Source organism: Amblyraja radiata, chromosome 15 (genome assembly GCF_010909765.2).
Source record: "Amblyraja radiata isolate CabotCenter1 chromosome 15, sAmbRad1.1.pri, whole genome shotgun sequence".
In the NCBI taxonomy this organism is placed as follows: Eukaryota; Metazoa; Chordata; class Chondrichthyes; order Rajiformes; family Rajidae; genus Amblyraja; species Amblyraja radiata.
This window is the reverse complement of record NC_045970.1, coordinates 56,662,002-56,683,319: the sequence shown is the minus strand read 5'-3', so window position 1 is coordinate 56,683,319 and position 21,318 is coordinate 56,662,002. Positions and strand designations below refer to the sequence as shown.

General features: G+C 44.4%; 1 protein-coding gene across 1 annotated transcript; it reads left to right on the top strand.

Moving 5' to 3' along the window:
• Nucleotides 1–19,941: 19,941 nt before the first annotated feature.
• LOC116981470 (zinc finger protein 773-like) lies at nucleotides 19,942–21,074 on the top strand. The gene is made up of 3 exons (XM_033034522.1): nucleotides 19,942–20,101; nucleotides 20,354–20,808; nucleotides 21,058–21,074. The coding sequence occupies exons 1-3, from the start codon at nucleotides 19,986–19,988 to the stop codon at nucleotides 21,072–21,074; spliced, it is 588 nt and encodes a 195-aa protein (XP_032890413.1). The 5' UTR covers nucleotides 19,942–19,985.
• The last annotated feature ends 244 nt before the right edge of the window (nucleotides 21,075–21,318 follow it).

Sequence of the window (21,318 nt, the reverse complement as noted above, 5' to 3'; positions counted from 1 at the left end):
AACGTCGCCTATTCCTTTGCTCCATAGATGCTGCCTCACGCGCTGAGTTTCTCCAGCATTTTTGTCTAGCTCCCAGTGTCCTGTATAACCTTGCATTTACATTGATAAATTACCCAATTATTTTTCTGATTTTGGGTTAAATCTGTACATTAAATGCCTGCTGTATTTTATCCAGACAACCGGCCTCCACCGCCCTCTGAGGCAGAGAATTCCACAGACTCACAACTCCCTTAGTGAAAAAATGTTTCCTCGTCTCCGTTCTAAATGGCTTACCCCTTATTCTTAAACTGTGGCTTCTGGTTCTGGACTCCCCCAACATCGGGAACATGTTTCCTGCCTCTAGCATGTCTGAACCCTTAATAATCTTATATGTTTCAATAATATGCCCTCTCATCCTTCTAAACTCCAGAGTATACAAGCCCAGCCGAGGCAAATGTGCCTGGCATTTCAGCTACAGAAGGAAGGATTCCTAATTTGTGTTTTATGCCGAGAAAATATCCTGTTGCTACCTGTGGGAGTAGAAATAGGTGGGCCCGGTACTTAACATTCTTTGTGAAATGGACAAAGATGATGAAATTAACTGTAGCTTTATCTTGCTGTGTCGATGAATCCCCCCTCCCTTGCATTTAAATGCCCAGGAAATTCTCCAAACCGCCTTCACCAAATGATGTCATCATAATTTAAAATAAATAGTCAAAATAACAAAGGCCAGCAAAAGAAAGGAAATAGAACAAATTGTTGGATTCTCTTTGTATTTGTGACACTATTGGTTTGAGGTGAGCCTGGGTCTGGGGGGGGGGGGGGGGGGGGGGGTGTTGTTCTCAGTGTGCCCTTCACATGCATTTTAATCACAGCTTTCCTGACAGGGAGAGAGAGAGAGAGATAGACAGATATAGAGATAGACAGAGAGAGAAATAGAGAGCTAGACAGAGAGAGACAGAGAGATAGATAGAGAGAGACAGAGAGAGAGACAGAGATAGAGAGAGACAGAGAGAGACACACACAAACAGAGAGAGACATGGAGATAGAGAGAGACAGAGAGAGAGAGACATTCAGAGAGAGACAGAGAGACAGATATAGGGATAGTTAGAGAGAGAAATAGAGAGCGAGACAGAGAGAGACACACACAAACAGAGAGAGACACACACTAACAGAGAGAGACAGAGATAGAGAGAGACAGAGAGACATACAGAGAGAGAGACAGGGAGAACAGACCGTCACAGAGAGAGACAGAGAGGGACAGAGAGAGAGAGAGAGAGAAAGAGACAGAGAAATAGAGACAAAGAGAGACAGAGAGAGGGAGGCAGAGACAGAGAGAGTCAAAGAGAGAGACAGAGAGAGAGAGATAGAGATACAGAGAGACTGAGAGACAGACTGAGAAACATAGAGAGTGACAGAGAATGACCAAGAGAGACAGAGAGAGCCATTCGGCCCTTCGAGCCAGCACCACCATTCAATGTGATCATGGCTGATCATCCACAATCAGTACCCCGTTCCTGCCTTCTCCCCATATCCCCTGATTCCGCTATCTTTAAGAGCCCTATCTAGCTCTCTCTTGAAAGTATCCAGAGAATCTGCCTCCACCGCCGTCTGAGGCAGAGAATTCCACAGACTCACAACTCTCTGAGAGAAAAAGTGTTTCCTCGTCTCCGTTCTAAATGGCTTACTCCTTATTCTTAAACTGTGGCCCCTGGTTCTGGACTCCCCCAACATTGGGAACATGTTTCCTGCCTCTAGCATGCCCAAAACCTGAACAATCTTATATGTTTCAATGAGATCTCCTCTCATCCTTCTAAACTCCAGAGTGTACAAGTCCAGCCGCTCCATTCTCTCAGCATATGACAGTCCCACCATCCCGGGAATTAACCTTGTAAACCTACTCTGCACTCCCTCAATAGCAAGAATGACCTTCCTCAAATTAAGGGACCAAAACTGCACACAATACTCCAGGTGTGGTCTCACCAGGGCTCTGTACAACTGCAGGACCTATTTGCTCCTATATTCGATTCCTCTTGTTATAAACCATATAATAACCATATAACCATATAACAATTACTGCACGGAAACAGGCCATCTCGACCCTTCTAGTCCGTGCCGAACACATAATCTCCCCTAGTCCCATATACCTGCGCTCAGGCCATAACCCTCCATTCCTTTCCCATCCATATAACTATCCAATTTATTTTTAAATGATAAAAACGAACCTGCCTCCACCACCTTCACTGGAAGCTCATTCCACACAGCTATCACTCTCTGAGTAAAGAAGTTCCCCCTCATGTTACCCCTAAACTTCAGTCCCTTAATTCTCAAGTCATGTCCCCTTGTTTGAATCTTCCCTACTCTCAGTGGGAAAAGCTTTTCCACGTCAACTCTGTCTATCCCTCTCATCATTTTAAAAACCTCTATCAAGTCCCCCCTTAACCTTCTGCGCTCCAAAGAATAAAGCTCTAACTTGTTCAACCTTTCTCTGTAACTTAGTTGCTGAAACCCAGGCAACATTCTAGTAAATCTCCTCTGTACTCTCTCTCTATTTTGTTGACATCCTTCCTATAATTAGGCGACCAAAATTGTACACCATACTCCAGAATTGGCCTCACCAATGCCCTGTACAATTTTAACATTACATCCCAACTTCTATACTCAATGCTCTGATTTATACAGGCCAGCACACCAAAAGCCTTCTTTACCACCCTATCTACATGAGATTCCACTTTCAGGGAACTGTGCACAGTTATTCCCAGATCCCTCTGTTCACCTACATTCTTCAATTCCCTACCATTTACCATGTACGTCCTATTTTGATTTGTCCTGCCAAGATGTAGCACCTCACACTTATCAGCATTAAACTCCATCTGCCATCTTTCAGCCCACTCTTCCAACTGGCATAAATCTCTCTGTAGACTTTGAAACTCTACTTCATTACCCGCAACCCCACCTATCTTAGTATCATCTGCATACTTACTAATCCAATTTACCACACCATTGTCCAGATCATTGATGTACATGACAAACAACAAAGGACCCAACACAGATCCCTGTGGCACCCCACTCGTCACTGGCCTCCAACCTGACAAACAACCATCCACCATTACTCTCTGGCATCTCCCATTCAGCCACTGTTGAATCCATCTTGCTACTCCACCATTAATACCCAACCATTGAACCTTCTTAACCAACCTTCCATGAGGAACCTTGTCAAAGGCCTTACTGAAGTCCATATACACAACATCCACTGCTTTACCCTCATCAATTTCCCGAGTAACATCTTCAAAAAATTCAAGAAGACCAACATGCCATTCGCTTTCTTCACTGCCTGCTGTACCTGCATTCTTGCTTTCATAGACTGATGTACAAGGAACCCCAGATCTTTTCTTTTAGTTTTATTCTATCCCTAACTTCTCTTGTCAGCCACGGTTGCCTCCTACTCCCCTTAGAATCTTTCTTCCTTTTTGGAATGAAATGATCCTGCGTCTTCCGGATTATGCCCAGAAATTCCTGCCATTGCTGTTCCACCGTCATTCCTGCTAGGATCCCTTTCCAGTCTACCTAGGCAAGCTCCCCTCTCATGCCTTCATAGTCCCCTTTGTTCAACTGCATCACTGACACTTCCGATTTAACCTTCTCCTTCTCAAATTGCAGATTAAAACAAATCATATTATGACCACTACCTCCAAGCGGTTCCTTTACCTCGAGTTCTCTTATCATATCTGGTTCATTGGACAACACTAAATCCAGAATTGCCTTTTCTCTGCTCGGCTCCATTACAAGCTGCTCTAAGGATCCATCTCGGAGGCATTCTACAAACTCTCTTTCTTGGGGTCCTGAACCAACCTGATTTTCCCAGTCTACCTGCATATTGAAATCCCCCATCACCACAGTGGCATTGCCTATGTTACATGCCAGTTTTAACTCCTGCTGCAACTTACACCCTACATCCGGGCTACTATTTGGGGGTCTGTAGATAACACCAATTAGTGTCTTCTTGCCTTTACAATTCCTCAACTCAATCCACAGCGACTCTACCTCGTCAGTCCCTATGTCTTCCCTTGTAAGGGACTGAATTCCATCCCTCACCAGCAGTGCTACCCCCCTCCTCTGCCCACCTGCCTGTCCTTTCTATAGGATGCATAACCCTGAATATTATGTTCCCAGGCCCGATCCTCCTGCAGCCACGTCTCAGTAATCCCCACAATGTCATATCTACCAACCTCTAACTGAGCCTCAAGCTCATCTACTTTACTTCTTATACTTCGCGCATTCTTATACAATACTTTTAATTCCTTACACATCTCACCTTTCACATCGATCCCTATTACACTTGGCCATACTCTCCTATCCCTTTGTGAGCTTCCTTTCCCGTTAATTCGGGGGTCATTAACCAACTCTCTTTCCCTTTAACTCCGTCCTCGACTATCCCATTTGACACAGAGACATCCCAGAGACAGAGACAGAGAGAGACACAGAGAGAGTGACAGATAGAGAGACAGATAGAGAGAGAGAGAGATAGAGAGAGAGACACAGAGAGAGACATAGAGATAGAGAGAGACAAACAGAGAGAGACAGACAGAGAGAGGCAGAGAGAGAGACAGAGAGACAGGGAGAGAGAGAGACAGAGAGAGACTTAAATAAAGGCATTGTCATTGTAGCGGCAGATTTTTCAAATCTTTCAGGAAATTAACTCCCTAGCCACTAATTGGGTGAGACGGGATAAGGGGAATATCTTCGGTACGCATGCAAGCTGCCTCGGAGACCTTCAGAGCTTCTCCTTTCATAAAGCTTCAGTACACAGTCTTTTAATGAATATTTTCTTTATTGTAGATATGAAACAGTAAGATACATCCAAGGTTTTTCCGACTTGTTCCGGCAATCTTCTTCGAACTCCAGCTCATTACTTCAGATACTAGAAAACTCCTCGTGTATCCATGCTTCACATGATCTTGACATGTGGCTCGACATGCTCGACATGTGGCTTGACATGGTCGACATGTGGCTTGACATGGTCGAAGGAATAACCTTCTCCCTCTTCACTCCAAAACGAATCTAACCAACTAAACTACCACGCAAGCAGTTAAGCTGCATAAACACGCCCAAAGACACGTCATAAATCCCACCCACATTATAACGGGCAGTCTAAATTTTAAAGGAACATGCCATCCACAATGACATGCAAAACAGGCCAAATGGCCATTGCATACCGGCCCCTAATTGTTCCGAATACATAATGAGGCAATTACCAATAAACATCAAAAAAGTGGCCATAAAGGCTTAACATACATCAAAATCAAAATCAAAAGATCAGGGAATAGAACCCTGTAGCTCATCGTTGGGAAATCAAACCCCGATCTCCCGCGTGCTAGGCGTGGATACTAACCACTATACTAACGAGGAAAAAATAGCATGCACTATATATCTGCAATCACAATTCTTTATCGACTCTTCCATCTTCGCTTTCGCCTTCTAGAAGCAAGCACAACTTAGTTATTGGCCTTATTAAAACATTGTTTTTTGTTTTCAGTCGCACTAGACGTACCAAACCCTGAACATCAGGCATGATTTCTAGTATTCTTCCCATTAACCAAGAACCTCGAGATGCTGTAGAGTCAGCCACCAACACAATGTCGCCTGGAACAAAGTTCCTTTTAATCCTTAGCCATCGTTGTCGTTCTTGGATTAAAGGCAAATACTCTTGTATCCATCTCCTCCAAAAAGATTTGCCATATATTGTACTTGCTTCCATCTACGTTTCATATACAAATCCGTTTTTACAAAAAGCCCAGGTGGAAGTGTTGGATTGGTTTTCAGCAGAAGAATACGATTTGGTGTGAGTACTTCCAGGTCATTAGGATCATCAGAACTTTTCGTAATAGGTCGATCGTTTAAAATCGCCTCAATTTCACAAAACAAAGTTTGTAACCCTTCATCATCCAAAATTTGTTGTCTAAGAACGGAGCGCAGCACGTTTCGCACTATACGAATTAATCGTTCCCAAATACCGCCATGATGGGAACCCATTGGAGGATTAAAGTTCCATTTTATGCCTTGTTGAAGCATAGTATATTGGATTTTATCCTGATTTAAGTCTTTGAGTGCTTTTTTTAGTTCCCTATCCGCTCCAACGAAATTTGAACCATTATCCGATCTTAACGAAGTAACTTGACCCCGTCGACAAATAAATCTCCTTAATGCTTGAATACATGAGTCCGTGTCGAGTGTAGATGCAACTTCAAGATGTACCGCTCTACTCGCCATACAAGTGAAGATCACACCATATCTTTTCACAAGGTTACGTCCTTTCTTAACCTCCATAGGACCAAAATAATCCACCTCCACATCCGTGAATGGAGGTTTGTCTGGAGTGATCCTCTCCACAGGCAAGTCTGCCATCTTCTGTAGACCAAGTTTCCCACGCTCTCGCGTGCATATGATGCATTTTTTAATTATCTTTCTTGCTGCTGAATTAGCCTTGGTAACCCAATATTTTTTACGAAGTTGGGATAGCATGTAATTTCTTCCTCCATGCCCAATTTGTTCATGAATATGCCGTAATAATAATGTTGTTATGTAAAAGTCCTTAGCGAGAATGATAGGACGTTTAATTTCTTCAGGCATTGCCAATCTGTTTAGGCGCCCACCCATCCGCAGAAGATCTCCTTCCCAGATTGGGTCGAGTTTATACAATTGACTACTTCTTTTTACCCCTTCTCCACCAGCTTGTAATGTTAATATCTCTTCTTTGTATTTCTGTCTTTGACAGAAAGAAATGATCGCATTTTCTGCTTTGAGGAGATCATCAAGACATTGGCTATGTGAAGCTTCAAAAACTTGCCTCTGGACTTTGATCTCCTTTTCCCTTTCCTCAGGATTCTCCTCCAAGATACTTTCTGTTATTTGTTTCTTTTCCCGAATCTTCATCAACAATCTTGTTTTTATTTTAAGAAACCAGGCTACCGATGTTATCAATTTATTCCATGATGAAAAGTGGGTAATTTAATCATTCACGGTGCCATATGAGTTTTTTTCAATCACATTCACCGAAATGTTTTGTTTAATTTCCGGATCTTTTGTAGAGATTTTAAATCCGAGTTTGAGCTTTGTCCATTCTCTACTTGGCTTACTAAGAAACTTTGGCCCATTGATCCATCTCTTGTTATTAAGAAAGCAATTTGCTGTTTGTCCCCTAGAGGCTTCATCCGCAGGATTTTCCTTTGTATTAACATATCTCCATTGAGAAACATTAGTAGCTCCTAGTACAAAGGAAACTCTATTTGCAACAAATGTCATAAAACGTTTGTTTTCATTGTTAATGTATTTCAAAACCGTGGTGCTATCGGTCCAGAAGGTAGATTCTTCCAGTTGAAATTGCAGTTCCTTTCTCAGCATTATGTCAATTTTAACAGCTAAGACTGCTGCTGTAAGTTCCATTCTGGGAATCGTCATTTGCTTCAATGGTGCTACTCTGGCTTTTCCCATTAAGAATGCAACATGCACTCTTTTGTTCACATTTTGTAGTCTTAAGTATGAAACAATCCCATAACCACTTTCGCTGGCATCCGAAAAGTGATGCAGTTGTGCATTTCCGATTTTACCAAAGGTTTTAGGCTTTACACACCGATCTACCTTAAACTTTGACATTTTGTGGAGGTCTTTTAACCATTCTGTCCAACTGTGCGAGGATGTTTGAGTTATACTCTCATCCCAACCAAGTTTTTCTCTACACAGATTCTGTAAAATTAACTTGGCTAGCAGTGTAAATGGTGCCAGAAATCCCAAAGGATCATATACTGAACCAATCACAGATAAGATACCCCTTCTTGTGCATGGTCGTTCCTGAATCGACAATTTAAACTTAAACACATCCGTTTCCACGCACCAGTGCAGTCCCAGTGCCCTTTCCATTGGCAAGTTGTCTTTATCTAAATCCAACTCCTTGGTTTCTTCCGCTCTGTCATCTGGTGGAATGCTTTCCAAAACAGCATGACTGTTGCTGACCCACTTGGTAAGTACAAATCCTCCCTTATTGCAGAGAGAGGTTAGGTGTTTCACCATTTGAATTGCCTCTAACTCAGTAGATATGGATTTTAGGCAATCGTCCACGTAAACATTATTTATCAAAGTGGAAATTACCTCCTCTGGGAAATAATCTTTATTATCCTCTGCGGTTTTCCTCAAAGCGAAATTCGCACAACTTGGAGATGACACTGCACCGAAAAGATGTACTTTCATTCGGTAATCAACAAGGTCTTGTTGCACACCGCTTCAGGCCACCATAAGAATCGCAGATAATCAATATGTTTACCAGTTACTTTCACTTGATGAAACATTGATCTGATATCAGCCATCAAAGCTATCGGTTCTTGCCTAAATTTGATGAGAACTCCAATGAGCGAGTTAGTAAGGTCTGGACCTTGCAGTAGTTCACTGTTAAGCGATGTCCCTTTAAAGACTGCCGCGCAGTCAAAGACCACCCTCAATGTCCCTTTCTTCGAGTGGTACACCCCATGGTGCGGAATATACCAGATCTCTCCATCATCTCGATATAGTTGATTCATTGGTATCCTTTCGGCATAATCATTATTAATCATATTCTGTAAGAAGGATGTATATTCCTCTTGAAATTTCGTGTTCTTATCAAACTTACGTTTCAAACCTTGAATACGCTGTTCAGCCATATAACTATTATTCGGTAAATTAACACTTTCTTGCTTGAAAGGTAAATCCAAACAATAATGTCCATTTTTCATCTTAACTGAATGGTTCATAATATCTAAGAATTTTAATTCTTCTCTAGACATTTCTTCATATTCCTGGCTGGTACTTTCATTGAAGTCATGGTTATATTGCTTCATTAACAGCTTTTCCAATTTACCTGTCGATATTTGGTTAACAGCAACAGCACGGCAATTCATTTTGCTGGTGTTTTCCTTATTCTTACACAAGGAGCCATAGATAACCCATCCTAGTAGGGTCTTCATAGCATACGGTCCATCCCCTTGGCTCCTAATTATCTGTACAGGTTCTAATGCTCTCAGAGCATTCGTTCCAATAAGTAAGTCAATATCAGAATTTATCTTTGATATTTTGACATCTTTCAGGTAAGGCCATTGCTGTAAGTCTTCACATCTGGGTACATTTTGACGACCAACAGGCATTGTTTCATGTGTGAAAACCTCTGAAATTGAAATAAAATTATCTTCATCCAAACTGGATATCTCCATATTTGTTATATAATAACTATGGTAATCCTTTTCTTTATTCATGGTACGCATTTGAATTTTAACTTTCTCTCCAGTAATGTCCAACCGTCTCATCAAATTCTCTGTGCGAAAAGTAGCTGAACTTCCATGATCCAGAAATGCATATGTTTGCAACACTACATTAGTTTCCCTATTTCTCACTTGTACTGGTAAAATAGAGAAAATGCATGCTTTCTCTCCGGCCCCAATATGTGCAGTTACTTGAGGCGAGGTGATAGCATTTACATCCGCTGACTCCTTTTTCTGCTCAGTAAGATCTGGCTCATTCTTTACAGTATGAAGCACATCAGGATGATTCTGCTTACATTTGTCACAAATTATTGGGCACTTACAGTCTTTTACCATGTGCCTCTTCTTTAAACATCCATAGCAGATTCCATTCCTTTTTAAAAAGCCCATCTTTTTTTCATATTTCTTGTGTTTAAATTTACGACACCATCTTATGGTGTGACCTACTTCATCACAAAATGGACAAAATTCGTTCTTTCTGGTCGGTGCATCCTCTTTGGCACCACCCAACACCTTCTCAGGTATTACATTGGTAGCAAAATTGCTTTTCTTAGGCCCTGTCTTTTGTTTAGTTTTGACATAGGTAGAACCCTTATAAATTGCAAGTGGCTTGGCTTCTTCAATAATCCCGTTGCATGAGTCTGACATGTACCGTACTTCTCTTTCTAAAAATTCCACCAGATCTGGTCGTCTGGCTACTTATTTGATCTTATCTCGTAATTTACCAGCCTTATCTCTCCACTTTTCTCTCATTCTTCTGGGCAACTTGTTAATGATGATTCTCATATTACTTGAAAGATTAATTTCCTCTTAGTAGCCAAGACTTTTCATCGAGCTGCAACATCTTCTCAGAAATATTTCATATTCACTCAATTTATCCACATCTTCTGGCTTGATTTCTTTCCAAGCATGGGCCTTTTCAATGTATGCATTCGCAATCCTCTGTTCATCACCAAAATGTTCCTTTAGTAATCTTCTCGCCTTATTATAGCCCTGGTTGCCTGGCTCCATCTGACAACTTTCCACAAGCACCTTCACACTTCCTTTTGTGAACTTCACCAGACCCCAGCTATTTACCATATATATTAATGATCTGGATGAGGGAATTGAAGGCAATATCTCCAAGTTTGCGGATGACACTAAGCTGGGGGGCAGTGTTCGCTGTGAGGAGGATGCTAGGAGACTGCAAGGTGACTTGGATAGGCTGGGTGAGTGGGCAAATGTTTGGCTGATGCAGTATAATGTGGATAAGTGTGAGGTTATCCATTTTGGTTGCAAAAACAGGAAAGCAGACTATTATCTAAATGGTGGCCGACTAGGAAAAGGGGAGATGCAGCGAGACCTGGGTGTCATGGTACACCAGTTATTGAAAGTAGGCATGCAGGTGCAGCAGGCAGTGAAGAAAGCGAATGGTATGTTAGCTTTCATAGCAAAATGATTTGAGTATAGGAGCAGGGAGGTTCTACTGCAGTTGTACAGGGTCTTGGTGAGACCACACCTGGAGTATTGCGTACAGTTTTGGTCTCCAAACCTGAGGAAGGACATTATTGCCATAGAGGGAGTGCAGAGAAGGTTCACCAGACTGATTCCTGGGATGTCAGGACTGTCTTATGAAGAAAGACTGGATAGACTTGGTTTATACTCTCTAGAATTTAGGAGATTGAGAGGGGATCTTATAGAAACTTATAAAATTCTTAAGGGGTTGGACAGGCTAGATGCAGGAAGATTGCTCCCGATATTGGGGAAGTACAGGACAAGGGGTCACAGCTTAAGGATAAGGGGGAAAATCCTTTAAAACCGAGATGAGAAGAACTTTTTTCACACAGAGAGTGGTGAATCTCTGGAACTCTCTGCCACAGAGGGTAGTCGAGGCCAGTTCATTGGCTATATTTAAGAGGGAGTTAGATGTGGCCCTTGTGGCTAAGGGGATCAGAGGGTATGGAGAGAAGGCAGGTACGGGATACTGAGTTGGATGATCAGCCATGATCATATTGAATGGCGGTGCAGGCTCGAAGGGCCGAATGGCCTACCCCTGCACCTAATTTCTATGTTTCTATGAAATCGTAAGCGCTCCTTTTCATCCTTAACTTTCGTCTCTAATACCTCTTCTATGGCTCTTACGAAAGTTTCAAACCCCAAAGGATCTCCACCATACGTAGGAATTTCAGCTGGTGGCAGAATGAGAGAGGTATTTTGTCGAGCTATAATCTCGTTGAATTCAGATTGCTTATTCAACAGTGCCAATAGACCAACCTGATTCCCTTCTCCTTGGTCCACTGGTCCATCTCGAGTTTGTACGGATGTTCCTATAGTAGCTAGTTTCGGTTTAGCACCCATTTGCTGAGATGAAGGTTCACTCAACCTATTTAGGTTTTCCAATCCAAGATATCCTGTGGACTTTGACCGTAGAATCGATCCAACTGCCAATTCACTCTGAGCAGTTTTGGCTCTCTGTCTAGAGCTCATCGTATTTGACGATCTAGAGCTGCATCTAGACCCTTCACTTTCCAGTATGTCCTTTCTGGCTTTAGCCACCTTCAACTTTGTATCTAATTCCAGTTGTTCCTGACATCACGCCATCTCTTCTTGCTGTCGGGCCATCTGTCGCATCATCTCTTCTTGCTGTCGGGCCATCTCATCTTACTGGCGGGCCATCTCATGTTTTTTCTTCATAGCATCCGCTTCTATTGAGAGCGCTGCTAACTCAGCCTTGGCTCCCAAACGAGCAGAAGCCCTCGAAACCGAACTGGCTGAGCTACCAGATTTATGGCCTGATCTTCGTGAAGATACATTTGAGATACTATCTCCCGGTTCTATTTCACCACCACGTGGCTCTTCTGTCATAGCTCTGCCCTCATCTTCATCTTTATTCATGATTTAAAAGAGGTCTTGGCAGATTGCCAAGTCTTTAAATTAGTCGAAAAAGTCTCTGCTTCTTTTTTTGTTGTTGTTTTTTTTGTTTTTGTTTATTTTATTAGAAGTTAATACAATACAAAACAATACAGTGGCACCTAATTTTAGGTGCCAACTATGTCATACCGTAATCCATTCCATGTACAACCTCTAGTTTTATGTTATGAGTAGGCAAGACAAGAAAAAGAAAACAATAGAAAGGGGAAAGAGTGGAAAAATAGATGGTAGAGAGTAGAAAAATGTGAAGTGTGGATATAAAAAAGAAAAAGAAAAAAAGAAAAGAAAAAAGAAAAGGTGGAAAGTAGAAATAGAAGAGAAGGCCCCTTAAAAGAGAATTTTTCAAATCTATATTCGGAGATGTAGATCTATCCACGTCATGAACTGAAATCAGCAATCCTTATGGTACCGCTGCATCACATGATTCCAAAAAGTCGATGAAAGGAGACCAACTCCTTAAGAATTGGTCATATTTATCTATTAGTCGGAGTCTCATTTATTCAAGGCGTGCTATGTCCATCATATTCCTAATCCACATTTTAACAGTTGGTATGGCTGTATTTTTCCAAAATTTAAGTATCAATTTCTTTCCAATTATTAACCCATAATTAAAAAAAACATTTTGGTCTTTATTTAAATTGGTATCTTCTCCTATTATTCCAAATATAATCCATTCCATTTTGGGTTCTATTCTTGACTTGAAGAGCTTTGTAAATATATCAAATATATCACTCCAAAATTTATTCAACTTTGTACATCCTACAAATGAATGTGTTATATTAGCGTTTTGAAACAAACATTTATCGCATCTGGGAGAGACGTTTGGATAACATTTATTCAACCTCGTTTTTGAATAATATAGTCTATGTAATAATTTGAATCGAATTAAATTATGTCTTGCATTAATAGAACAGTTATGTGTATTCATCAAATACTTTTCCCATCTATCCTTCGAGATCTTTATCATTAGCTCATGTTCCCAATCTTCCCTTAGTGCTTCTGTTGAGGGTGATTCTCTATATAATATATTATTATAAAAGTATGATATTAATTTTTGTGAATCAGCCTTAATATTCATTGCTTCTTCTAAAGGGTCTAAAAATATTGTTTGGAATCTATGTGTATATTTCTTCATAAAGTCACATACCTGTAAATATTTAAAATATTGATTATCCTTCAATTTAAATTTAAATTTTAATTGTTGAAATGATAACAGTTTGCCCAATTCATACATATCCCCTACTTTCCTAATCCCCAGTCTATCCCATTGTTGATATGTGTTGTCGATGAGAGATGGTTTGAATGCTGGGTTGTTCACTAGTGGGGTTAGTACTGATAAATTATTTAATTTCAAGGATAGTTTTATTTGTTTCCAAATTCTTATTATATTGTGAATAATTGGGTTGTTCTTATATATTATACTATTCAATTTTATCGGTGAGAGCAGGATCGTTCCTATATCGTGCGGATAGCACTCCTCTTTCTCCATTCTTATCCAGTGGATAAGTCTCTGCTTCTAAGTGACTTTGTTATTATCAACAATTTCTTCCAAAACTAAAACATACTGATAATGTAGAGAACCTCCCTCTAATTCCAGGTGCAAACTAAATGATGCTAATTCAAATGGAATGCGTTTTATCATAAGAGATTCAAAACAATCCAAGGTCGGTCTGCCTTTCCCAGACACGCTGGAGAAAACAGCTTCTTGAGCTCTGTAACAGAATTATTTTAATTAAAGCCGTGATTTTAATTCAAAAGGTAATAATCGATTCGTACTCACAAATCCAGTGATACGTCTTCAGATACGTTCCGATGCTGATGATAGACCTCAAGGCTCTTCCTGGCCGAGATCTTCTTCAGTTCCACGATTGGAACCAATCTTCTTTCTTTGGCTATGCCTCTCCGAGGTCTTAGCCCTGCCGTCTTCAATTAAATCTTCTGTCCCACTCTCTGGGACTGGTATTTCTTCTTCAGTTCCACGATTGGAACCAATCTTCTTTGGCTGCGCCTCTCCGAGGTCTTAGCCTGGTCGTCCTGCTCTGGCTGCGCCTCTCCGAGGTCTTAGCCTTCGCACTTCGATCTTCTGTCCCTATCTCAGGGACTGGTATTTACCCCCGCCGGAGGTTCGCTTCTACTTATCTTCTTCTGTCCCACTCTCTGGGACTGGCAATTACCCCCCTGCCGGAGGTATCCTTCGATTTAATGTGCAGCGGCAGATTTTTCAAATCTTTCAGGAAATTAACTCCCTAGCCACTAATTGGGTGAGACGGGATAAGGGGAATATCTTCGGTACGCATACAAGCTGCCTCAGAGACCTTCAGAGCTTCTCCTTTCATAAAGCTTCAGCACACAGTCTTTTAATGAATATTTTCTTTATTATAGATATAAAACAGTAAGATACATCCAAGGTTTTCCGACTTGTTCCGGCAATCTTCTTCGAACTCCAGCTCATTACTTCAGATACTAGAAAACTCCTCGTGTCTCCATGCTTCACATGATCTTGACATGTGGCTTGACATGGTCGACATGTGGCTTGACATGGTCGAAGGATTAACCTTCTCCCACTTCACTCCAAAACGAATCTAACCAACTAAACTACCACGCAAGCAGTTAAGCTGCATGAACACGCCCAAAGACACGTCATAAATCCCACCCACATTATAACGGCCAGTCTAAAATTTAAAGAACATGCCATCCACAGTGACATGCAAAACAGGCCAAATGGCCACTACAGTCATTAAAGTGGTGAGTAGGCTCTTATTGGTTTTAATGTCAGTGGAGCTGGAAATATGATGTTTTTTTCTCTCTACCTAATTTTCTAATTTCAAAGTTACAGGATATTTCCCAAATTTACTGTATTTTTAGGATGTTGAAAAAGTTGAATAAAACAAACACTTAAGAAATGAGTTAATTGATGTTTTTTGCTCATGTGGCAAAAATAAATTCTATATAAAATGATAGACAAGGGAGAGTAAGATGAAAATTACCCAAAAACATAAGTAAATTTAGGGTGAATGAAATTTTGTGATAAAGAATCAAGGGTGAATGACACTGAAATAGTCTGAAGAAGGATCTCGACCCGAAACGTCACCTATTCCTTCACTCCACAGATGCTGCCTCACCCGCTGAGTTTCTCCAGCATTTTTGTCTGCCTTTAGTTTAAGAAGCACTGCTCTAGTCCTTTGTGTCTATCTTCTCCACAGATGCTGCCTGACCCTCCCCCCCTCCTCCTATCGAAGCGGAGCTGTTTCTCCTTGAGGGGGGAAGGGGGAGGACGGTGGAAGCGAGAGGGGGGAAGGGGTGTGGGGGTGAGTGGTGGGGGGAGGGGAGCGGGGGTGAGGGGGGATCTTATAAAAACTTACAAAATTCTTAGGGGTTGGACAGGCTAGATGCAGGAAGATTGTTCCCGATGTTGGGGAAATCCAGAACAAGGGGTCACAGTTTAAGGATAAGGGGGAAGTCTTTTAGGACCGAGATGAGAAAAACATTTTTCACACAGAGAGTGGTGAATCTCTGGAACTCCCTGCCACAGAAAGTAGTTGAGGCCAGCTCATTGGCTATATTTAAGAGGGAGTTAGATGTGGCCCTTGTGGCTAAAGGGATCAGGGGGTATGGAGAGAAGGCAGGTACAGGATACTGAGTTGGATGATCAGCCATGATCATGTTGAATGGCGGTGCAGGCTCCAAGGGCCGAATGGCCTACTCCTGCACCTATTTTCTATGTTTCTATGAACACAGTTCTCATTGGTTGCTGCAGGCTGAAGCATCAAACTACTACCCGGTTGAGCCCCGTCAGTCCCACAGCACAGAAACACACAGCCCATCGAAGCTAGTCCCACATGCCCGCGCATGACCCCTAACCCTCGCTGCCTTTCCCACCCATGCCTTTGGAAAGGAGATGGGGAGGAATTTCTTTAGCCGGAGGGCGGTGAATCTGTGGAATTCATTGCCACAGACGGCGGTGGAGGCCAAGTCACCGGGTATTGTTTAGATTTTAGAGATACTGCGCGGAAACAGGCCCTTCGGACAGGCAGATCCATGGTAGTCGGGGACTCCATCGTCAGAGGTACAGATGGAGGTTTCTGCGGCAACAGGCGGGAGTCAAGGATGATGTGTTGCCTCCCTGGTGCTGGGATCCCAGACATCACGGACCGATCGCAGAGCATCCTCAAGGGTGAAGGTGAGCAGCCGGAAGTGGCCGTGCATGTCGGCACACATGTTGTCGGGTAGAAGAGGAAAGATATTCTGCAGCGTGACTTCAGAGAGCTCGGAAAAAGGCTGGAAAGCGGGACATCCAGGGTGGTTATCTCCGGTTTGCTTCCAGTTCCTTGTGTTGGTGAGGGCAGGAACAGGGAGATAGGGGATCTGAATGTGTGGCTAAGGAGCTGGTGCAGGGACCAGTGAATAGATTCTTAGACCACTGGGATCTGTTTTGTGAGGGGTGATATAGAATCAGGAGATGTGGAGTCAGTGTGGATAGAACTGGGGAATTGTCCTTAATGGGACTTATCTACTGGCCCCCAAACAGTAGCCTAGACATAGGGTGCAAGTTGAATCAGGAGTTAAAGTTGGTATGTCACAAAGGCAATGCTACGGTTGTTATGGGAGATTTCAACATGCAGGTAGACTGGGAAAATCAGGTTGGTACTGGACCCCAAGAAAGGGACTTTGTAGAGTGCCTTCGTGATGGATTCTTAGAGCAGCTTGTACTGGAGCCTACCAGGGAGAAGGCAATTCTAGATATAGTGTTGTGTAATGAACTGGATTTGATAAAGGAAACTCAAGGTAAAGGAGCCATTAGGAGGTAGTGACCATAATATGGTAAGTTTTAGTATTATAGTTGAGGAAATGGGACTAAGGAGCCATGAGGGAGGAGCTAACCAAAACTGACTGGAAGAGACCCTAGTGTTAAAGGACGATTATTTACCACGGACATGTCAAACACCACTTAAGGCAAAATTATTTTATTCGCTAGTGGGAGTGTGCTTCATGCACCTTAGCTTCCCTGTCGCACACTCTCCAAACAAATGAAAGTTAGTACAGTTAATGCCCCTGTCCCACTTAGGAAACCTGAATGGAAACCTCTGGAGACTGTGTGCCCCACCCAAGGGTCCCGTGCGGTTCCCAGAGGTTTTTGCCTGTCTCCCTACCTGCTTCCACTACCTGCAACCTCCGGCAAACACCTGCAACCTCCGGGACCCGTCGGAAACCTTGGGTGGGGCGCAGAGTCTCCAGAGGGTTTCCTAAGTGGGACAGGGGCATTATAGTAATTTCTTATCGATAATCACACCTACGAAAACCGATATAGCATGATTGAAAGATTCTGTAGCCTTGCAGGAAATAAGAAAGGCTGGACCTATATCAAGCTGAACCAATAACAAGTTATTAGTAATCTCAGCAATATCAGCAATATTCACCAATCTTGGCACAGGCATCTGCACCTGTTTATACTGCATGAAATCATTTACTGACCAAGTTTTTAAACAAATAAAGACTTCATTATTATCTGGATTTTGTGTAAATGCTAGCATTATCTGGTATTAGACAAAAATGCTGGAGAAACTCAGCGGGTGAGGCAGCATCTATGGAGCGAAGGAATAGGTGATGTTTCGGGTCGAGACCCTTCTTCAGGCTGATGTGGGGGTTGGGGGGCGTGAAGAAGAAAGGAAGAGACGTGGACAGTGGGCTGTGGGAGGGCTGGGAAGGGGAGGGGAAGGAGGAGAAAGTAAGGACTACCTGAAATTGGAGAAGTCAATGTTCATACCGCTGGGGTGTAAATTACCCAAGCAAAATACGAGGTGCTGCTCCTCCAATTTGCGGTGGGACTCACTCTGTCCATGGAGGAGGCCCACATCTGTCTTTGTAGCTGGGATCACAAATTGGGTCGAATGCCCTCGTCTGCTCCTAATTGGTTTGGGTTTGGTGTAGGTCTTGTAGTCTATGTCGAGCTGACCATTTAGCATTTTGTAAAACAGGTCAAACGGTGAGCTTCACGTCTGTCTTGGAGAGGGTTCCACCCCAGAGAATTCAGAAGTTTGGTGACACTCACTTCTCTCTCATAGGTGTTAGTAACAAATCGAGCTGCCTGTCTTTGGACACGTTCGATGGAAGAAATGTTTTTGTTTGTGTATGGGTCCCATGCTGCAACTGCGTAGTACAAATGAAGTCTAACGAGGGTGAAGTATAGCTTCTCCTTGACAGAAGTTGAACAATGATGAAAGTTGCGCCTCAGAAAGTTTAGATGCAGGAAACATGTTTCTGATGTTGGGTGAGACCAGAACCAGGGGTCGCAGTTTAAGAATAAGGGGTCGGCCACTTAGGACTGAGATGAGGAAAACATTTTTCAACCAGAGAGTTGTGAATCTGTGGAATTCTCTGCCACACAAGGCAGTGGAGGCCAATTCACTGGATGTTTTCAAGAGAGAGTTAGATTTAGGGCTAACGGAATCAAGGGATATGGGGTGAAAGCAGGAACGGGGTGCTTTGTGTCCTTATGCTATATAGTGGCTCGCCACTGCTGTACACATCGTTGTACTATTGGAGTGTTAAGTGCAAGGTCTGCAGTAGTACATGGATTATCCAGCAATGGGCATTGCAGTAGGTGTTGCATTGTCTGGGTCTGTGTGCCACAGTCACAGGTTGTTGTACCCTCGATGTAGCCCCATTTGTACATTGTCACCCTTGTCCGCCTGGAGTACTGATTCTGGATGATCAGTCATGGTCATGTTGAACAGCGGTGCTGGCTCAAAGGGCCGAATGGCCTACTCCTGCACCTATTGTCTATGTTACCTTCTCCCATCTAACAATGACCTATTCTACATTTTTCTTGAACTCCATTACCTTTGTCCTGTTTTCACTCCTTACACTTCCTGTGGTGTCCTGGAGCTGTGGCGTTCCGCCGGCAGCGGCGACCCGACAACGGGGCTGTGGCGTTCCGGCGGCAGCGGCAGTGGCGACCCGACATCGGATCTGTGGCGTTCCGGCGGCAGCGGCGACCTGACCTCGGAGGATCGGCCACGGGCCCGGTGGACGACAGCGTCGGAAGTTCACAGGTCGCATCGGAGCAGAGGGAGAACAAGGAGGGAAGAGACGAGGACTTTAAGATGTATGCCTTCCATCACAGTGAGGAGGTGCTTGGTGAACTCACTGTGGTGGATGTGTTTATTCACTGTGGTGGATTTGTGTTTATTGTGTGTTTTTGTCTATTTTATTAAATGTATGACTGCAAGGCAACGAAATTTCGTTCAGACGGAAAGGTCTGAATGACAATAAAGGAAACTTTACTACTTTACTTTACTTTACTTCCTTATCTCAGTATCTCCCATCAGACTGAAGTCACGTATTCCTTCTCCACAGACGCTGCCCGACCCGCTGAGTAACTCCCGCACTCTGTGACCTTCTTCCCATGATGCACGCCACCCCCATGTGATTCTGCACAATGTTAGGGGACGGGGCTGTACGTGCGTATGAGCGGCTGACGTCACGACGCATGGCGGGCGGATGTGCGCGCGAGCGGCTCGACGCAGTTCCTGGATGGTCGTCGCCCCCCTCACTCAACGCCCCACCCACCTCACGCACCCCTTCAGCCCCTCCTCCAGCCCACCCTCCCTGACCCCCTGACCCCTTCCCCCCCTTCAAGCACTAGTCATGTTCATGCATTAGTAATGTCCTGTTTGCCAGCTTGTTGACACTCTGTGTTCCCCTCCTGCAGGGTTTAGGAGCCGTTGCTGTGGACGGAGAGACGGGGACGTGAGCTGCCATTGAGGGCGGCCAGGGTGCTGGTGTGCGGGCTGAGCTTCGGTGGAGGACCACATGACGGGGCACAACAAGGAGAAGCGTTATGAGTGCGACGTGTGTGGCAAGGCCTGGAAGCACGCATGCAAGCTGGAGACTCACCGGCGGGTGCACACGGGAGAACGCCCCTTCGAATGCTCGGAGTATGGCAAGTACTTCCACAGATATGACAGGCTGCTGCGGCACAACCGCTTGCACTCCAGCGAGAGGCCCTTCACCTGCTGCGACTGCGACGAGAGCTTCAACGCAGCGTATAGCCTGAAGGTCCACCAGCGGATGCACACGGGCGAGAAGCCCTATGGCTGCTCCACCTGTGGCGAGACCTTTACCCAGGAGTCAGGGCTGCCGTCGCACCGGCGGGTGCACAGCAGTGAGCGGCTCTTCACCTGCTCCGACTGCGGCAAAGGCTTCAAATTGTCCGCGCACCTGACGATGCACAGACGCCTGCACACCGGGGAGCGGCCCTACACCTGCAGCGACTGCGGCAAGAGCTTCACCCGCTCCACCAGCCTGCAGATGCACCAGCGCGCCCACACTGGAGAGCGCCCCTACACCTGCGCCCAGTGCGGCAAGGGGTACACCTACTCCGCCGGGATGTTGGAGCACCAGCGCATCCACACTGGTGAGCGCCCCTACACCTGCACTCAGTGCGGCAAGGGGTACATCTACTCCGCCGGGATGTTGGAGCACCAGCGCATCCACACTGGTGAGCGCCCCTACACCTGCGCCGTGTGCGGCAAGGGCTTCACCCACTCCTTCACCCTGCTGTCCCACCAACGGTTGCACTCCGGCGACCGTCCCGTGGCCAGCGGTAGCCAGCCATACGACTGCCCGTACTGCGGTGAGTCGTTTGACAGCTCGCGGGCGTTGCGGCAGCACCGGCGAACCCATGACGGCGAGCAGCTGCTCCCACTGCGGAAAGCGTTTTAAGACAGAATGGGGGCTGCAGGAGCACCAGCGGATACACACCGGAGAGAGACGCTTTGTGTGCGCTGAGTGTGGCAAGCGTTTCACCCGCATGTGCAGCCTGTGGCAGCACCGGCGTACCCACAGTGGTGAGCTTCCCTTCCCCTGACTGTTCTGTGGTAAGGGCTTCACCCACCGTGACCACCTGTTGCAGCACCGACGAGTCCTTCACCTGCCCGCTCTGTGGCAAGGCCTTTGCCCGCTCCTCCAGCCTGCTGGCAAACGGCCACGTGGAGAGATAGACACAAAATGCTGGAAGGAATGGGGAACGTTTCAGGTCGAGACCCTTCTTCAGACTCGACCCGAATCATCACCCATTCCTTCTCTCCAAAGATGCTGCCTGTTCCGCTGAGTTACTCCAGCATTTTGTGTCCTTTTTTCAAAA